The sequence below is a fragment of the Propithecus coquereli genome, unplaced genomic scaffold, assembly GCF_000956105.1.
Source record: "Propithecus coquereli isolate 6110/MARCELLA unplaced genomic scaffold, Pcoq_1.0 Scaffold314, whole genome shotgun sequence".
Lineage (NCBI taxonomy): Eukaryota > Metazoa > Chordata > Mammalia > Primates > Indriidae > Propithecus > Propithecus coquereli.
The window spans coordinates 237191-257036 of record NW_012148775.1 but is presented as its reverse complement, the minus strand read 5'-3'; the positions used below and the strand labels follow the sequence as shown (position 1 = coordinate 257036).

At 49.8% G+C, this 19846-nt stretch overlaps 1 protein-coding gene across 1 annotated transcript in view; it reads left to right on the top strand.

Moving 5' to 3' along the window:
• Positions 1 to 19846, top strand: part of KSR2 (kinase suppressor of ras 2) — a 360941-nt gene that overhangs the window by 215736 nt on the left and 125359 nt on the right. Inside the window, 1 exon segment of the mRNA XM_012650173.1 lies at positions 2420 to 2604. Coding sequence (XP_012505627.1) covers positions 2420 to 2604 — 185 coding nt within the window.

Here is a 19846-nt window from a genome sequence, read left to right as displayed (position 1 = left end):
CCTGAGCTGGGACGACTGGCCTCAGGGTGGCAGCAGTCTGGGCTCAGGACTACAGTGGAGGGTCCAGTATGTGGGCCGTTGAGAGGCGGACCCTGGAGCCACACTGCCTGCTCTCAAGGCTGGCACCAACTTTGTCCCATCCCCTGTCTTCTTGATGTTTCCGTGTCTTCATTAGTGGAGAGAGGATAATGACAGCACCGTGACGCCGAAATGAGATCATGCATGGAAAGCACTCGATACAGTCCCTGGGACATAGTCACATTCAAATCCAAGCAGCAGTAATAGTAACTGTTGTTGCTATTGTTATCAGTATTATGATTAAAACTTCTCTTTGATAAAGTGACAATTTAAAAAACATGTCCATGTTTCATGCTTATAATTTTAGAGGTGCATTCTCCCAGTTTCAGATCAAAACTTAATCAGCACCTAGCTGGAATCCTTTTTTTTTTTTTTTTTGGTATCTCCTCTTCATCCGTTTCTCAGTGTGAGGAATCCTGTTGGAAATTAACTAACTTCACCTCCTAATGATCTGTTGGCAAGAAAGATGGCCAGAAAAAAAAAGTACTAATTCAAAAAGAATCTTGAAAACCTTGGTGTTTTTATTTCAGCATTAGACTGTGGATAATTGCTAAGCCCTTCATGCTTTCTTATTGAAATTAAAAAAATTTTAATAATATATTTTATTTAACCCAACATTTGATGCATATAAAATATTATTAATAAAGTATTATACCTTATTATTTTTTTTTCCATACTGAACCTATTTCAATCAAGCCTAGCTACAATTCAGATGCTCATGTGGTGAGTAGTTTAGCTCTGTTACGAAACAAGGTAGCTCTAGACTAAGAAATGCCGAAGATGTAACAAATCTATTCCTGCGGGTATAGTTATTCTCAACTTTCAGTATACATTGTACTTTTTGATAGTATAAAATTGTGTCATAAACATAATTCTTATTTTTAATAGCGCTGATAACACATTTCTATTAATGGATTGTGTAAATATCACACTGTTGCCTTTTTCAGTGAGTTACCCATAAATTTCCTTACTTGTATGTAATTCCATGTGAGGCTACGCCCCTCGCCTTTTTGCACAGTTGTTGCCATGAAAGAGCTGTGCTGGAGGCGGGACCAGTGCCTACGTACCAGGTGGAGATGAGACATCCTTGCTGCCTTTTCTCTTGAATAAATTCCCAGCCAGCCCTGGTCCCAGGCTTCGAGCCGGAGGGTCCCAGCAAGGACTGCTCTTTACCATCCTCCCTTGTGCCATTTAGGGACCATTCAGCAAACATTTGGGTTCCTGTTATATGTGAGTCGCTTGGCTAGGCACAGGGCATACAAAGAATACTGTTGAACCTCTTGGGTCTTCAAAAGTCCCCAAGAGTAGGATCAAACGTTCCAGAAACTTCCACTTTGTTTTAGCTGCAGAATCTTTCTTCTACAGGAAACATCAGGGGGATTCCCATTTCTTTAAGAATAATAATAACAGTGTTTTGTATTAATTAATTTACAGGGATTATTGCATTTAATACTCTCTAGAACCCTACAAAGAAGGACTCCCTTAGGAGAGAGCTGAGGTCCAGAAAGTTTAACTGACTTGCTTGAGGGTGATGAAGCCAGTATTTGAATCTGGAGAGTCTGGCCCCAGAGTCTCGTCATTCACCAGGCTGTAGGCTGCCTCCCAGCCCCCGCCCTCAAGCCGTGCTGTGCAGCGGGAGCAGCGGGGGAGGGTGAAGGCACCCAGAGCCCCCGCTCTGCATAGTTCCTCAAAACCCTTGCAGCTGCCCCCAAGGTGCTCCCTGTGATGCAGCCTGTGGGTTTGGGGAGCACCCTTCCTTCTGTGCCTCACTATCTGGGGTGCTTGGATGGGATTGGACCAAGAACCAGACAGGGCCATGGTGAGCTTGAAAGAAGGGGCCCAGCATCAGATGTCCTGGCCAAGAGGAGAGGTTTTCAGAAGGGGTGCTGGGACCCTGCCAAAGTCTGCTTGGAACTCTTGAAAGTCTTCAGGCTTAAGGTCTGCAGAAATGGGTTGATTGTTTTTATATGGATGGAGGGCAGTGAATTCGGGGACCAAATACACATAAGAGGTGAACTCCGCCTTGACACAGATCTCCTGGACTCACTTGAGCCAGCTTGCGATTTACTGTCTGCCCAGTGGCCAAAGGGCAGCTTGTTAGAATGGCTTATCTGCTTGCTTGTGTTCCATGGTCGAAGGGGTTTCTTAGGGGGGCCCAGGGGCGAGAGGGCAAACCCCCTTTGCCCAGGCTCTTCCTCTCTACCTAAAAGCCTTTGGGCTCTTGTCATTTCTCTCCATGGGTTTTGGACCCCTCATGGGAGACACGGGCTGGGTCTCCCTGCTCTAACTTTGTGCGCCTTTGGATATATTTCCTGTCCCTCTTTCTCTGTCTTCCTTGCAGAGCCAAGAAGAAGAGCAAGCCCTTGAACCTCAACATCCACAGCAGCGTGGGCAGCTGCGAGAACATCCCATCCCAGCAGCGCTCCCCACTCCTGTCCGAGCGCTCCCTTCGCTCCTTCTTCGTGGGACACGCGCCTTTCCTGCCTTCCACCCCTCCCGTGCACACCGAGACCAACTTCTCCGCAAGTAAGTCGCGCCGGGTGCAAGCTCTCTGTTCGTGATCTCGGGCTCGTGAAATGCTCCCTGATGGAGGCTCAGCCGCCCTCCGCCCTGCTGCCCCCACCTGCGCCACTCCCGCCCCTTCGGATGGTTTTGAAGGGGGTGTAATTGGCACTGGGGAGGTTGACGGGCTGTTGTCACTGGTCCCCAGTTCCTGCTCTTTTGCCTGCAGGTGGGAATGAATGACAGATGAAAGCAGGGAGGCAGGGCATTCAAGGAAACATCAGCCCTTTCTCTCCCCGCTGCCTCTCAGCTACCTGATTACAGGATTTTTTGTGGCCACTCTGGCTAAGGCGTCTGTGATTAAATTTTGTATTTGTTTCCCCACTCGGGTCAATACGTATAACCTTTACATCTCAAAGATGTATTTGGGTGCAAACTGGGCTGAGTGTGGCCTGGGGGTGGGGGTTACATTCTGTGCTTACCAATTTCTGCTGGAGACAGAGTGGTTATTACTCGGAGCAGAAATGGAACTTTCTGGCGATGGCGGGCTGAGGTTTCAGAAGGCGTTTAATCTTCTCTACCCAGAGACCCAATTTGCTGAACAATCTCAGACGTGGTCAGAGGGGGTGCCCCCTGAATAAAGCCCAGCTGATCCTGCAGCTAACACAGCAACTTTTATTGATCGGGTACTCAGGAGAAGGAAGGGTTTCAAGAGTGTGGAAGAAATAACCCCTGACCCTTAATAGGGCCACAGGCTGTGCGTGTTTTGTTGCTGCTCTGACAAAATGATAAGACGTGTCGACTGAGCTCTACTACGTGTTAATCACTCACATTCAGGGTCTCATTTAGTTCTTGCTACAGTATGTCGTGCAGATGGATTATGCATTTCCATTGCACAGATGAGGAAACCGAGGCTCAGGGACATCAAAGAACTTACCCAGAGCCATATAGCTGTTGAGTCGTTGAGCTGGGATTTGCATCTGGTTCTTTCTAACTCCGGAGTACACGAGCTTAATCATCACACACGATTCAATAGCCACGATCCCTCAAATATCCAGCGAGGCGCCTTTCTCTAAATGTGGGGTTCTCTGTTTGTGACCTTTACCTAAGCGTTCTGAAACGTTTTTAAGGGCCACTGTTGACCCTTGGAGAATTTGATGAAATTGATTAGTTCTCTCTCTGGACAAAAGGCAAATAGAGCATCCAGCATCCAGCCAGATGGTTAGGCTGGGGCTGAATTACAGTCCACGAGTGTGTATGGTGCGTCCCCTGCAGGAGTCGGCCGAGGGTCTGGACAGAAAGATACCCACGAGCACACCACTCAGGACGTGATGCAGAGATTGCTTGTCTCCATGCCCAGGGCGTGCACGCTCTGCAAACAGCAAACTAAAATAGCACCCATGACCCACAGGTCGGCAGCGGAAGGCCAATTTATTAAATTGTCAAGAGAAATCACTGCCCGAGAGAGTAGAAATGCTCTGTGAGGGGTGGGCCCGCGTGGTAGTCGGAGAGCAGCTGCGTGAGCGTGGATGAGGAAAAGCGGCGATGGTGCTGTGTCAAATGTGTAGCAGCAGCTGGGCGAGACAGGTGCCATGGCCAGGAACAGACGCCTGGGTTCGAATCCCAGCGGTGCTACTCTTGAGCCACGCGCCTGACCTCGAGGGGGTTAAGAGCCTTTCTGAACCTCAGATTTCTCATCTGTAAAATGGGGATAATAAATAACAGGTTCACCTCATGGGTGGCTGTGAGGATTGGATAAGCTCAGGCATGCCATGTCCTCTGCCCCGTGCCTGGCACACAGTAAGCGCATAATAAATGGTAGCTGTCGTGGCGATGTTTGCTCGCTCCCTTTCCCTAGCAGCATCTGGTCCGATGATTAATTTTGGGCTGCTGTGGCTGTAGTTCACTCCCTCCCCACCCCCACTTCCCACGGCCCTAAGAGTGTTTGGCATTTGCCTTGGCATGACGCTGGGCGGCTGCCTCAGCGGCCATCTGTCCTCGGCCATCTCCATCCTATGAGCGAATGTCAGCATGGCCACCTCTGGGGCTTTGACCACTGTTCTGCACTTTAGTTTTGGCCAAAGTAAAATCATCTCCTTCCTGCTTCTAACTTTTTGCCCCTACCCTGGTCTCCACCAAAGAGGAAAGGCCTTTCTGCTCACCTGTGGGCAGGGGCGAAGTCCTTAATTATCATAAAGGCAGCTCCCAGCACTAAGAGGCCCCCAGAAGCACAATTTCCTCTTGGCAGTCTTGGTCCTTGAATGCAAAGAGGTCGCCCTGTGATCTCTCAGAAAGGAGAAAGACAGCGTCTCAGCCTCCGTGGGAGAATGAGTGTGTAACCCGAGTATTAGCAGGAACCCCCATGGACCAGTCATATTTCTGTTGATTCTAACAAGTAACAGAAACAGAGGCAGCCTGGTGTGGTGGAGAAGGCCCCAGATTCGGAAGTGAGAAACTCTCTCTTGGGATCTCAGTGCTGCCACCAATTGCCTGTGTCACCCTGGTCTCTGCCTGGCATGCCAGCTGCGTTGTCATAGTTAAGGCTCTACAATCCATCAGGCAGGTGTTACTATTCCCATTTTACAGATCAGGAAACTGAGATTCAGGAAGGTGCTTGATCTTGTCCGTGTGGTATGTTCTGAATCCAGATCCAACTCTAACCCACATTCCATCCCTTCAGTGCAGCAAATTCCTTTCCCTATCTGGGTCTCAGTTTCCCCAACTGTCCATGCTTCATGAGGGCCCGTACCAGAGCTTAGACACTTTGCGATTCCAAGGCCTGCCCACTGAACTTTTCCTAGGCAACTCTCTTGATTCACTGAGAATGCCGGGTTGGGGGACTCCGGTTGGGCTTGGGATTGGGAGAACACAGCTACCAGGTACTGGCTTCTCCTTGCTTGTCATAGTTCCTGTTCCCTGCCACTCTGAATTTCAGAAGAGAACTCCCTGATTTCGGGCCCCGGTGCCAGCCTCCCTCCTGCTGACCCAGAGAAGGAAGTCCCTGGGGCTGCATCCCTGCCAGGCTGAGTCTGTCTGCCCGTTTGTCACTGTCGGCTCTGGCTCTGGTCCGCGCTGTGAAGGGTGGTGATACGCCCACTCGTTACCCCTGATGCTCATGCCTGGAGACAGCATTACAGCATCATGTGGCCGAGCCCCAGAACCTCAGGGTGCCCAGCCACCTCGAGTGGGCTGCCAGAAGGACTTCACCTCCTTGGAGCTTACCCTGATTCCTTGGTCTGGGGGTGATTAGGAGGGGGAGGAAGGGAGGAAAGTGGCAGGAGACTCAGCTGATGGAGGAACCTGTCTCCAAGGTGTACCAGCCCTTCGTGTTCATAGCTTCACTCAGCTCTGGCCAACACAACATGCGAGATACCAGACTCTTCTGTTCAACATGGAAGATGCCGACTCAGAAATGAAACTGCTTCCCTGGGAAGTAGAGAGCAGTGGACTCATCTCTCCATCCTTGCTGTATTTGTTCCATGTTGCATTTGGAGCACCATGATGCTCCTCCCGTGGTGTTGGGTTGGATGCCCTGCACCCATGGACCAATTTTGGTCCAACGAGCTGTGAGCCTGTGGCCCTTTGTAAGCGATCTCTGAATCCAGCTGACATCCATCAGCCTGTTTCTAAGTCCCCTAAAAAAAAGGCTACTTCAGAATGAAAAAGTGCCATCTAGATGGACAGAGCACGTATTCGTCATAATTCATTAGCAGCTGGTGGAAGTGATTTTGGATTTATAGCGACTAACTGGATGCTGATAAGTCATTGAGCGAATCATTTAACCTCCTGAGTCTGTTTTCTGCCCAGCGAGGATGGAGTGAGGATAAAAGGAGGAATGCATGTAAATTTCCTAGCACGGGGGCTGGTGCTTGGACCTCCACAAAGGGTAGCTTTGGGAGCCATTGCTGCAGGTTGTGTGATGGGGCGGCTTTGTAACAGCGATGCAAATGACGATGATAATAGCAGTTGGCACGGTTGTGTGTTGCCAACGTTCCAGGCATCACGTGCTTTACTATTATTCTTTAATTGATGCTCCACCATCCTCTATAAGGCAGGTACCTTTATTATCCCCATTTTACAGATGACGAAACTGAGGCTGAGAGTGTTTAAGTAACTGGCCCGAGGTCACGAGGACAGGGAAGAGGTGAAGCTTGCATTCATTCTGAATCCTCCATTCTGCCATGCCGGGGTGGGAAACTGCAGGGCTGTCTTCATTGAGACCTGCGTGCTCGTCAAGGAGGAACCGAACTTGCTCAAGTGTTCTCTCCAACGTCCTTGCTGAGCTGGGGGACTGTGTTGTGGGTGATGCCCCTTTGTTAGTTTGCTGTGCCCACTTAGAGGACAGCACCCACGCTGGCTAACCGTTCGTTACCCAACCCGGACTCTGTTGTTAATATTCAAGGGATCTTTTGTCCCAGATGGTAGCCATTCCCACAGGGGGCCAGGCAGTTCCGGAAAGTGGCCAAAAGAACACGCTTCCGGCAGCTTCTGCAACTCATTCATCCCAGACATCTTTGGTAGAAGATGAGGAATGACACAGTCCTTTTGCCACCTGGTGTTTTCTGGTTGACTCTCTATTAGCTGCCCGTGAGGGTTGAGCACTTCAGGGCAGCAGCTATCAAAGGAACAAGTGACTGATGGTTCCAGAACGTCCCCATCTTGCTGGTAATGGCACCCGCTGGAATTGCCCAGGAGGCCCAGGTGTTATGAAATGTTGTCCTTTACGAAGTGTCTTGAAAGATGGCACTCGACTCTCTTCATCTCTTCTCTAAGCAAGTCCTGCTCTTTGTCTTGGGGACAAGGCAAGAGAGAGTTGACTCTCGGCTGAGAACCTGGCCTTGCGTGTGTACCTGGGGCTGAGCCAGAAGCTGGTTTGTTGGCAGAGACAGCAGGTGGCAATAACGACCGATGAAGCTGAACTGCCTGCTCCCAAGAAAGCAGCCACTGGGAGGGTCATAAAGAGACTCAGGATGGGGGTGATTATATAATGGGGTTTAATGAGGCTTGAGGCCAAGGTTCATTACCCCCCAGAAGAGGAGGAGGAGATGCGCGTATCTTGACAGAAGTTTGCTGCCTGAACCACAGTGTCATCTCAGAATTGGGCGAGAAGTTGAGCCGTTTGGGTCTCACCTGACTCAGTGCTGGCAATGCCAAGGGGAAAACATATATTCCACTGGAGTGACCCAAAGGACTTTGCTCCCCAAGAACGGGCAAGCAGGAATGTTGGCATTGGTGCTGGTGTCTCCCCTGCCACCCAGGGGCCTGGCAGACACAGGAGGCTCCCACCTTGCCTGGCATCTTTTTGAAACGCGGGTCGCAGCAGGTCCCTAAAGTGTACTGACCACGTGCTACACTGCAGACAGGAAGGTTCCTGATGCAAAGCTCTGGTCTCTTGCTGGTCCTTCCCCCAGCCCTGCCTGCCAGAAGCAGCCATTTCTAACTCTTTCTGTGGCTAGTTCTTTTGGTGGTCACCGCCACCGTTCAAAGTAGGTGGTCCCAGGGGTTCTCCAAGTGTGTTCCAGACCAGCAGCAGTAGCACCTGAAAGCTCGTTAGAAATGCAAATTCTCGCCCTTTCCCTGTAGACCTGCTGAGTGAGAAGTTCTGGGGAGGGGTCCAGCGGGCTGAGTGTTCACAGCCTTCCCTGGGGTTCTGCGGGCTGACAGGCCAGAATCGCTGGGTTGTATGACAATTCTTTTTTAGCTTTCATTTTGAGCTCATTTCAAATTTACAGAAAAGCTGCAAGAATAATGCAAAGAACTTCTGTATCTCCTTTACTTGATTCACTAGTTTTTAACATTTCCTTACATTTATGTGCATTCTCTCTCTCTCTCTTTCTTCATCTCCCCCTCTCATTTCTGTGAACCGTTTGAGACTGGGTCGCACTCTCTTACATAACCACATATAGTTACCAACGTCAGTATACTCGACATTGAATCGGTACTTTTGTCTAACAATCATGTTCCAATTTCGGCAATTGCCCCAATAGTATCCTTTAAAGCAATTTTTTTTTTTCTGGTACAGGATCCAACCCAGGGTCACATACTGCATTTAGCTGTGGTGTCAAGCTGGGGCGGCGTCTCAGCCTTCCTTTGTCGTTTGTGACTTTGACATCTTGGAAGAGTAGGAGTCAGTGATTTCACAGAGTGTCTCTCAAGTTGGGTCTGTCTGCTGTTTCCTCGTGGCCAGACTTGGACCATGCAGTTCGGGCAGGATGTCTACAGCAGGGGTGTTGTGTCCTGCTTGGAGCATCACATCTTTCTAGAAAACTCCATCGTGCAGGATCAAGAGACTGGGGATCCCTCTGTGCCCTGTTAATCTGCCGTGTGGCTCTCCCGGTGTCCAGGAGCCCGGCCCTCAGCCTTCCCGATGCTTCTCTGTGATGGGAGGGGAGTTATTCCAGATCCAACTTTCCCTCCAAGTGCAAGAAACTAACACAAAAGCCCAGATGCAAGCACTTGGCCTTACCACACATGTGTCAAGCTGTCATGATTCTGTTGGCGACGTGCCTGTCCTTATGTTTCCAAAGCCATGTTCAACCTCCCCGCTGCGTGTTCATTTCCATCGCTGTTTAATGAGGTAAATTAGGCTTCGTCGTGGGCTGGATGGTGGCTTCAAAAAGATTTGCCCGAATCCTAGTCCTCACACCTGTGCATGTAAGCTTCTTTGGAAACAGGGTCTTGCAGGTGTAATCAAATTAAAATGAGGTCGTTAGGGCAGGCCCTAATCTGATATGACTGTGTCCTTAGAAGGAGAGGGACATTTGGACGGAGACACAAACAGGATGCCATGTGACGATGGAGGCAGAGACTGGAGTGATGTGTCTAAAAGCCAAGGAACACCAAGGATTGCTGGAGCCACCAGAAGCCAGGAGAGAGGCAGGGGACATATGCTTTTAAAATCAAGCGCCACCTTGATTTTAGACTTCTGGCCTCCAGAACAATGAGAGAATAAATCTCTCTTGTTTTAAGCCACCCAGCGTATGGCAGTTGGTGACAACAACCCTAGGAAACCGATGCCGACGTCCTCGCTTTCTGAACAAGAATAAAGAAAGGTGGTACCAGGGCCAATGGGTACAATAATGGCAGCTCAGAACCTAGTCAATGTTCCTGTGTCACCTTAAACGCCAGCTGGAACAGGGCTTGCTCTCTGAGATACCTGCAGGGTGCTGAGAAGTACCTGAAAAGATGAAGCTGCCCATTGTGGGGATGGAAGAAAGGGGTGGGTCAGGGCTGTGCAGAAGTGGCAGGGTCGCCCGTCCCCGAGGGGCAGCCCCTCCCCAGCCCCAGCAGGTGTGACTCCGTGGAGATGTGGGCCCAGGGCTGCCAGACTGTTTGATTTTTCAGAAGCTGCAGATCTTGCCTTTTCCAAGAACTCTCCCAATGTTAAAATGTTAGCAACCAATTATAAATCTTTTAACACCGCGTAAGCCAATATTAAATATTAACTCCACAGGTTTGCAGGTTGTGTTTGGTCTTGGGGCTCTCAACGTTTAATCTCTGTTTTAGTCGTAGATGTCAGAGCTGGAAGGGGCCTCAGAAATCACTGAGTCCAACGCCTCGTTTTACAGATGGGGAAACTGAGGCCAGAGATTAGGAAGGACTTTCCCAGGGTGACAGAGCTTGGGCTTGAACCCTAATCTCCTGATACCCGACCAGTGGCTCTTCCCGTTGTGCCAAGATGGTTGCAGAACAGTAGTCTGCTGCTACTCAGAGTGCGCAGAAACAGGGAGGTGGACGTTCAGAGGACGTTCACAGTGTCTTTGTTTAAAAGGGGACACATTCTGTGTGTGTGGAGGGCTGGTGACGTGTGTGGGCGTGAGATGTGTGGGCGTGTGCACAGACGTGTGGGTGCGTCCTATGTGAGGCCACGTCCGGGTTTTCCGCCACCTTTCTCTGCCCTCGTCTGCCCACACGTGTTGCAATTCTTACCTTAGCACAAACAGTCTGGGCTCAGCGTGCAAGAGACAACCTCAGACCTTTTGTTGCGACGGCTCCCACCAGCAACTGTGGCAACAGAAATTGGTTGGTAGGTGGTTGGCTTTCGGAGCCAAGGGGGTCATTTATGTCTGTTGTCCTGATTTGGGGTCAGGGACACGCTGTCGGCATGGGCAATCCCATTTCCTGTCATCAGGACCAATGTCTGGTGGTTACAGCCTTTGTCCTGGTGACCCCCCCCCCAGGTAGAAAATTCTCGAACGTCAACTGATTCCATAAGAAGAAGTGATGCTGCTGTAGAACTGTGCGGTGTAGACCAGGCCTTCATATTCCTTATCCATGCTTCTGCATTCCCATTCTGTGGATGAGAAAACTGACGTTCCGAGAGGGGACATCCACACGTGGAAGTTACATAGCATGTCAGAGCCCAGACCAGAAACCATGGTGCCTTCGGACTGCAAGTTGCACGCTCTTTCTGCACGCAGCTTGGCCTGATCTCATTTCTGAGAGACAGTAGGTTGAGGGGGTTGAGTTGTTTTAATCAAATTTACCCCCTTCCCTACTAAACTTGGTTCTCGTCTGGTGGCCCCTTCTGCCCATCTACCCACTGGGGTGAGCTGGTATTTAGGTGTGACCTTTGACCCTTCCTTCCCATGATTCCCCATCTCTAAGTCTTACTGAATTAAACTTCTAAATCAGGGGGTAGCAACCTTTTTCTGTAAAGAGCCAGATAGTAAGTATTTCCAGTTTCACAAGCCATATAGCCGCCCTCACAACTACCCAACTCTGCCATTAGAACAGAGAGCATTCATAGACAATACAAAAATGAGTGGCCATGGCTGGGTTTCAATAAAACTTTATTTACCGAAACAGGCAGAGGGCCAGATTTGGTTCATGGGATGTAGACTGTGACCTCTGTCCTTCCACATTTTTCCATCCCCTCCTCCATCACCCACACCCTCGTCCAAACAATGTAATAGTCTCCAGATGGATCTTTCCATATCTACTTTGGCCCCAAATCCAGTCCATAGATGTGATCTTCCCAAAATGAGAATCTGGCTCCCAGTCCCAGATTAGGATTTGAACATGATCTCCCATGGTTTGTAGGCCACAGCCAGATCCTTACTGTGGCCCACAGGACACTGGGTGAGCTCACTCCTGCCCACTCTGCAGGGTCATCTTGCCCCCTCTGCCCCCATCACATAAATCTTAAATGATTGGAAAATAAGGAGCACTTATCACTACATGGTGGTGGTGATACTTGTATTTTGGGACTCATGGTTACAAGTGACAGGTAACCCAACTTAGGTCTTTTTAGTATAAAGGTAATTTATTGGCACGTAGAATTGAAAAGTGCACAAGTTGTGTAGGCTTCAGGTATGGCTGGATCTAGAGGCTCAGTTCATGTCAAGACTCAGTCTTTATCTCTCCACTCTGCTTTTCTCCAATACAGCTTCACTTTTAGGCTCCATGTGGTGACAAGATGGTCCCAGCAGTCCCTACCTCTTCATCCACCCTGATCTAGTCCACAGTGGCAGAGTGAGATTGTTTAGGTCTTGGCTGTATGCTCATCTCTAAACCAATCAGCAGAGCCAGAGAAAGGGGGCGGGCACTTATCAGCCTACTCCCGGGCCATGATCTTTACCTATGGGCTTCAAAATGGAGGGTTTCGCCTAAGAAAGGAGAATGGACGCTGGCAAGGCTGACAACCAGTGTCCACTAGAGTCAAAATAAATAAGGTGGCGTCCCTGTCTTCAAAGGCTTTGAGGAGCACCCCACTGGCCAAATGAGTTCATGATCCGAATTAGCAGGATACATTAATGTCTCCACCATCGTACAGAAAGCCCTTTCAGTTCTCCAGGTGCTTCCCTTGGGCTGTGTTCCTTGGCGGTCCCTGGCAAGGAGTTGCTTTTTTATCCCATCCTCTGACACTCCTTGGGGGTCGGGGGGTCTCTAGGAAGCACACCTCCTTCCAGAGAAGGTTAACCATGATGCCAGGTTCAGACTCAGCCCCACTCCCAAGGCAAAGCCATAGTATCCTGGCTTTGGCTGGCCAGGCATGGAGTTGAGAGCTAGACAAACTAGGGTTTGAATCTTATCTCTGCCATTTATTACTTAACATCTCCAAGCCTCAGTTTCCCCATATTTAAAATGGGCACAATATACCTTTCTTGTGGAGTGGCTACTCGCGTGAAATGAAAGGCCGCTGCACAGGAAGCATTACCTAAGTGTTGCGGTTGTTGATACTGTTGTTTGGTGTTTGGGTTTAGGTCGGCTTTGATCCTCCTCGAGTTCTGGGGGACATCACCCTGCCCCCCATACCTGAATGCAGCAGTTAGCATCGATTGAATTTCTGACATGTGAAATATGGTGCTGAGTATCACAGGGAAGTCTAAGACATGTATGTTACAGTCCTTGACCCTGGAGAACTTGGCAGTCTAGTTGGTTAGAAGCCACAGAGCATACGGGCAAGAGCTCTGAACCAGGAGTTGGGAAATCTGAGTTTTCCTCCCAGGGCTGCTGCCCCTGGCCGTGTGGCTTTTGTTAGGTTGCTGAACATTCCAGAGCCTTGGTTTCTTCATCTGGCAAGTGGGCATATCAATGATATCTGCCTACCCTGTTAATTCTTGGGAGGTGTGTAATCACCCTTTGGAAATTAGAAATTGTTCACATGGACAAGGTGTCGTTATCTCAGCCTAGTAAAATAGCAAACAGACAGGCAGGGCAAACCTTCAGTTGCTATGCATCTGTTGGCTGGGCGCATTTTGACTGGCTGGTTGTGCATTCTGATTGGCTCGGTGTGTATTCTGATTGGTTGTGGGTGTGTTTTGATGGGTCAAATGTGTGTTCTGATTGGCCGGGCATGTTTTCTGATTGGTTGGATGTGTATTCCGGTTGGCTGAGCATATTTCCTGATTGGCTTGGTGCGTCTTGTGATTGGTTGGATGTGTTTTTGATTGGCTGGTGCCCATCTCATAATGATTGTTAAATATATCCAATAACACCCCGAATCACAAGCACCTACCTCACTATGCATAAGAAAACCCTCAAGCCTCGGTTTCCTGATGTGTAAAAACGGGTATAACAATACCATCTCTGCGGGATTATTGTGGAAATTGTAGGAGATAAAATATTATTGGATTAAGGACTGTCTTATCCACAAGACTGTGTGTTCTGTAAAGGTAACGTCTTGTCTGTCCTGTTCACTGCTGTATCCTCAGGGCCTGCTACATTATGGACCCTGAACAAGTATGTTTTGAATCCATAGACAAAGCCCCGATGCCTCGTGCTTGGGACATGGTGGTTATTCACTAAATCCTGATCGAGGACCTTAGGGTTCATTGGGATGAAGGATGCACTTGGTGTCAGGCAATAGGGAGGGGTGAGGACTGTGGGAAACTGCAGAGCACCCCCTCCCTGCTTCTAAAGAAGGCAGCCACCACTGGGGTCCAGCCAGTTGTTGTTCTGTTGGAATCAAAGTGTCACTGGATTATTCAAACTCTCTGAGAGAAAGCCAGACATCTAGATTTTTGTGGACAATCTCACAATTTTTAAAATGTTGGCAATGGATTAAAATGGGTTTTTTTTTGTTTTGTTTTGTTTTTTAAAAACCATCACAGGTTAAGCAATATGTGCTTGGGGGCCACCAGTTTGTGACCACTGAACCGGCCATAAATCGTATGTCCTTTGCTGATGCCTGTAACGGGAACTTCTCTCTTCAAAAGGATGGGGTCAGCCTTTCTTCCCATTCTCAGGACTGTGCTCCTGGCACCTCTTCTGATCTCCACCATCACTAACATGCCACAAAGCCTGTCCTCCTGGCCACATCTATGCCCCTGGGGTGGGGCTTGGATAACTCTGATTTTTCACCCTGGGCATTTTGCCTCTTTGTTACTCATTTTGAACCGGGGGTGAGCCCTTCTCCAACTAACAGGCTGCTTCCTCGGCCTTGAGTGGACTTGTCACAGTTCCCCACCCGTGGCGCCCCGGGCCTGTGTTGGCTGCTGGCACACACCCGCGCTCTGATGCCCTGGCCCCATCAGCTGCAGGGCAGGATCTGAGAATCTGGTTTTTCATCTCAGGCCAAATTCTTCTTGGCCGGGGATAAAAGCGCAAGGGTTTCTCGGCGCCCTGTGCTGCTTTCAAGGCCCCCGTTAAAGCATTTCTTCCCTCCGATGCGACTCAGGGTGAGAGCAGGCGGGTGTGGGCGGACACCTAGCGCCTGCGTCTGTCTCTCCCTCCTTCTCTATGTTTACTCCCCTCCCCTCCCCTCCCCTCCCCTCCTCTCCTCTCCTCCTCTGTCACATCTGTCTCAATGTCTGTCTGTCTCTCTGAACCGCCCTGTCTCTTTTTCTGTTGGTTTCCTCTCGAGCTGTCTCTGTGTGGCTTTTGTGTCTTCTTTGGGTGGCAGCGTCTCTCATCTCTGTCTCTCTCTCTCTGCCTCTCACTGTCTCTTTCTCCCTCTCCTGTCCCCGCTGTCTCTAATTACCCGTCCTCCCCAGGCTGGCGAGTGCTGTCAGCCCTTCTGCGCTGTGTCCCTTGAAAACCCCTGCTGCCGACAGAGATGACTTGGAGCTGGTGGCTGGTGGGGGGCTGGAGGGAGGAAACCAGGGCGTCTGTCTCGGGGAGAAAGGCCGAGGATTTGGTGCTACAGGCTGGGGAGCGGGAAGGAGGGGGCCGATGGCAGAGGAGGAACACTCTAGGGCCGGGCCTTTGCCCCTTTGGGAAGACTTCAGTGCTGACCCCACCATGACAAACCTGAGGTCCCAGATCCTTGGCATTAATTGGCACACCCTGGCCTGCTTCCAGCCAGGGTAATTATTCCCTGTGTCCCCAAGCCTTCCAGGCAGTGTCCGGCTGCAGCGTGCCCTAGAAGTGCCAGGAACCACTGTGAATGGCATCGGTACCTCGAGGCTGCCGCGTTTTTGATTCCTGCAGCGGCTCTTTCTGGGAGGCTGCGAACTCTGTTTGTCACCCAAATTCGGGCTTGTCACGATCCTCTGGGGTTAGGTCAGCACGATGCAGTAGAAAGCACAGGGGCTCTTCTCTGCTCTCAGGGACACCTTAGTCTGTCACCTCACCTGTCTATTTTCCCATCTATAAAATGGGGCTAATGATGGTGTAAGTCTTCCCGAACTCACCCTGCTGAGGGGAGGACCACACGCACGAATGCTACATGTTGAAGGCTGCAAAGTGCCAGATGGAGCCAGCTACTTCGTCTGTAGGGGGCCAAATAGCAAACACTTTCAGATTTGCCGGACAGCAGTCTCTGTCACAGCTACTCAGCTCTTCTGTAGTAGCATCAACACAGCCACATATAATTAAATGAGCAGGGCTGTGTTCCAATAAAGCTTTATTGACAAGACAGGTTGGGGGCTGGATTTGGTTGACCCCTGGTTTACGCTCAGACTTCAGAGCTAAACAAGACTTGGGTTCAGGTCCCAGCTCTGCTCCCTGATGGCTGTGAGGCCTTGGTAAATGATGTCCCTGAGCCTCCGTTGCTCATCTACGAAGTTGGGAGAATAACAGGACCTCACTATGGCGTGGTGTCAAGATTGAGTGTGTGTACGCATCTAGTACAGTGCCAGGTACATGGTGAGTAGGTAATGTGTGACATCACTTGTTAGTCACATGTTACAAGATATGTATTTTATATAACATATATTATATATATTATACAGTCAGCCCTTCTAATTCATGGATTCCACGTCTGTGGATTCAGCCAACTGTGAATCCAAAATACTCATGGAAAAAAATGGATGTTGCATTTTTACTGAATATGTATGGACTTTTTTGGGTCCTTTTTCCTGAATAATACAGTACGAAAACTGTATGTGTAACACTTACATTATGTTTGGTAGTGTAAGTAATCTAGAGATGATTTAAAGTATATGTGAGGGTATGAGTAGGTTATTAGCAAACACTATACCATTTTATGTCAGGGACTTGAGCATTTTAGATTTTGGTATTTGGTGGGGGGGACCTAGAACCAATCCCCCACTGATACCAAGGGACAACACATGCACACACACACACATGTGTGCACGCACATATATACGCACACACATGTGTTCCAGAAGACATGATTGTTTTCAGTGCTGGATTTGGAATTGCAAGAGGAGCCAGAGCAGTGTGGCTTTTCATGAGGCATTTCCGTCCACTTTATTTCATGAGGCCATTTTATGCTCGGCTGTCATGAGAAGCCAAGGCATTTATCCAAGGCCCTGTGTCCTCTGTCGGGGGCCACCATGCCCACAGCTCAGCTCAGCCACGCTGAGGTGACTGCCCGGCCCATCACAACCCTTTCCAGGCAATCTGAGATTCCGCTTCCAGAAACATTGGGTGGGAAGGCAGATTGTGAAATTGGAGTTTGCCCAAAGGACAGTATGACCTTTGTACAGGTGTAACTCTGAGAGCAGGTGTATGGTTGGGGGTGGGATTCAGGGCTCTAGAGGAAGGAGACAATTTCTGAGCCAGCTGTTCTCCCTTTTGGAAATAACCTGGACAGAGGAGTGGAGATTGTAATCAAAAGAGGGGTGTCTGGCTTAGAGCCCTCCAAGATTGCATTTTTCTGGACTTTTCCTGATGCAGGTAACAGAGACCCACCACATACTGGTTTCAGCAAATGCAAGTGAACTTGCTGGTTCATATAAATCTAGTTATAGAACAAGAGCTTCAGGAATGGCTGGATCCAGGAGCTCAGTGTCATCAGCACATATTTCTCTTTCTTCATCTCACAGCCCTGTTTTCCTCCTTGTGGGTTTTATTCTCAGCGAGGCTCCCCCTTCATGGTGGATGAAGCCCTTGGCTTATCCAAACTTCTGTCTTCCGGGTTCTAAGTGCATCAGAAAAAAACGAAAGAGTCCCGATAGCTCTGATTACATGGATGGGAACACACATGTGTTTATCCTGAACTGATCACTCTAACCAGTTAGATTAGAATAAATCATGTGGCCCAAGTTACTGCCCATTCCTGAAGCCATGGGATGAGTCAACCCCACTGAACCAACTGGGTCACAGTCAAGGGAAGTGGATTTCCAAGGAACACCAGGGTGCTATGACTACTGGAATGAGGATGCTGAGCACACAAGAGCAACAGTCGCCTGTAAATATAAATATCGACTGGTCTGTGGGTGGCCACCTGTGCTTCATGCTCTCATTTGTTCCTCCCTGCCTCGAGTAGCCGGGGGAAATACGAATGATTATTAATTCAGAAGAGGAGCATGAACCTATGTGATGAGTATTCCCTTTCTGCTTACTTGAGATTCCTTCTTTCAGAGGGTGTCAGGAATCCCACCCTCCCGCCTTCACTATGGGCCTAAGTTGACCATGAAACAAGAAGGAAGTGCCTGGTGGTTCTGGCCCAGTAGTTTCCAGCCTTTGCTGCACATTCAGATCATCTGGGAAGCTTTTAAAAAATCCGACCCCTACGCTGCACCCCAATCTATTGACATCAGAGCCCCTGGAAGATAGGGCAGGGGGTGGGGGGGGAGGTCAGTGCTTTTTAAAGCTCCCTGGGTGGTTGCAGTGTGCAGCCAAGGTCAAGAACCACGGATTGGGCCGGAGTAGCCGCTGTGTTCAGAAGGTGTCCTAGGCAGGTAGAGCTCAACTCTTGTAGGATTTTCTGAATACCCAAGACTTCGATGTATGTTTTGCAAACTTGTTTTTCTCACCTCAAACCATATCCAAGCCCTAGGGGGAAAAAAAAAATAGAAGACAGGTTTTGGACTGTGATGCGATCTGTGTGATTTACAGGTACAGAGGCCCCGCGGGGGCTGTAATGCAGCAGAGCTGTTCCTGCTCACTAACACCGATTATTGTCAGATTAGCCGGTCCTCTCCCTGTCTTCAGCCAAGCTAACGCCGAGACAGCGGCTCAGCCCCCTGAATCCACGTTTGTAGAGGTAGAAGTGGGTAGGCAGGCAGGCTTGAACTACAGACACAACTGTGCCTCCTGGAGTGGGGGTGACAGACAGATCGGGCTACAGGACAGAGCTGTGCCCAGGGCCTAAGACATCTGCCGCACCCCACCCATGGGTTGTTTATTCATTCACTCTAGTCATGCTCTGGGGGGACTTCCAAAGTCGGAGGCTGTGTGGTAGAGTCAAGAATGAAACTGTTGACCTTCATACCCAAGATTTAGAGGGAAAGGAGGCCCTGGCAGTTCTCAGATGCTGGTCCTACTGGAGTTGGGTGGGCCCTTAATCCAACAGGACTGGTGTGCTTATCAGAAGAAGATAATCTGGACACAGACACACGGGGAGAAGGCCATGTAACAACGAAGGCAGAGACTGGAGTGATGGTCCAAGCCAAGGAATGCCAAGGACAGCCACTACCCGAAACTAGGGAGCGTCAAGGAAGGATTCTGGGAGGGACGTGGCCCTGCTGACACCTTGAAGAATAAACACGTCTGGCCTCCCACACTGTGAGAGAAGACATTTCTGTTGCTCCAAGCCATCCGGCGTGTGGCGCTTTGTCACGGCAGCCCTCGGAGACCAGCGCGGTGTCTGTGAGGGGTACGTCTCCAGCCCTGAGTTATGCGAGCAGCGTGCTAATGAGTCAGCTTCCCAGGGACCGTGTCATCAGTCTGGTAGTAAACGGGGTGCTTTTTGGGGAGGTGACATGAGCTCTTCTCAGCTGTGAAATTGCTCATCAATCAATGTGTTCAAGTGGTCGCCCCCACATGGCCCCCCGGTGACCATAAAGAGTTAAATGCTGCTTCCTGAAATGGCCCATGGCTCTCTGGGTGGCTGTTTGCTGCGGAAGGAAATCAGGACTTGCAGTCCTCAGCGGGCTCTGGGCGGAGGGGTGGCTGGGAGCCTGTTAGACACAGCTGTCACTGCCCAACCCCAGCCACATGGGTGTACACTGCCTGCAACATGGTGGGAACAGGCTCTTAACGATTAAACCATTCTTCCTAGTTAGAAGAGCTTCATGAGAAGAAACCCCCTTTGCTTCTTGCTGTCCTTCCCCGCCTCCCCCCAGCCCCACCACTTTCTGATTTAGTAGTAAACAAGGTAAAGCGAGTCTTGACTCAGAAAGGCCACCTGTCAGTTGGCCCATGATGGAACCCCCCAAACGTGAGCCTGGCTCTGCCATCCCTCCCTGCGCAACAATGGACAGGTTAGTCAACCTCTCAGAGGCTCAGTTTCCCCATCTAGAAAATGAGGATTCTTCCATTTAGCCTGCAGCAATGTGACAGATTAAACTCAACAACAGGTGGCAAAGTTCTTGAGTACAGTGGTTCATAAAGTGTACCGTACTATTCCACGGGGCTGGTGGGGCTGGCGAAGAAGGTTCTAAGGATAAGGATGGCAGAGGCTGGAGTGAAG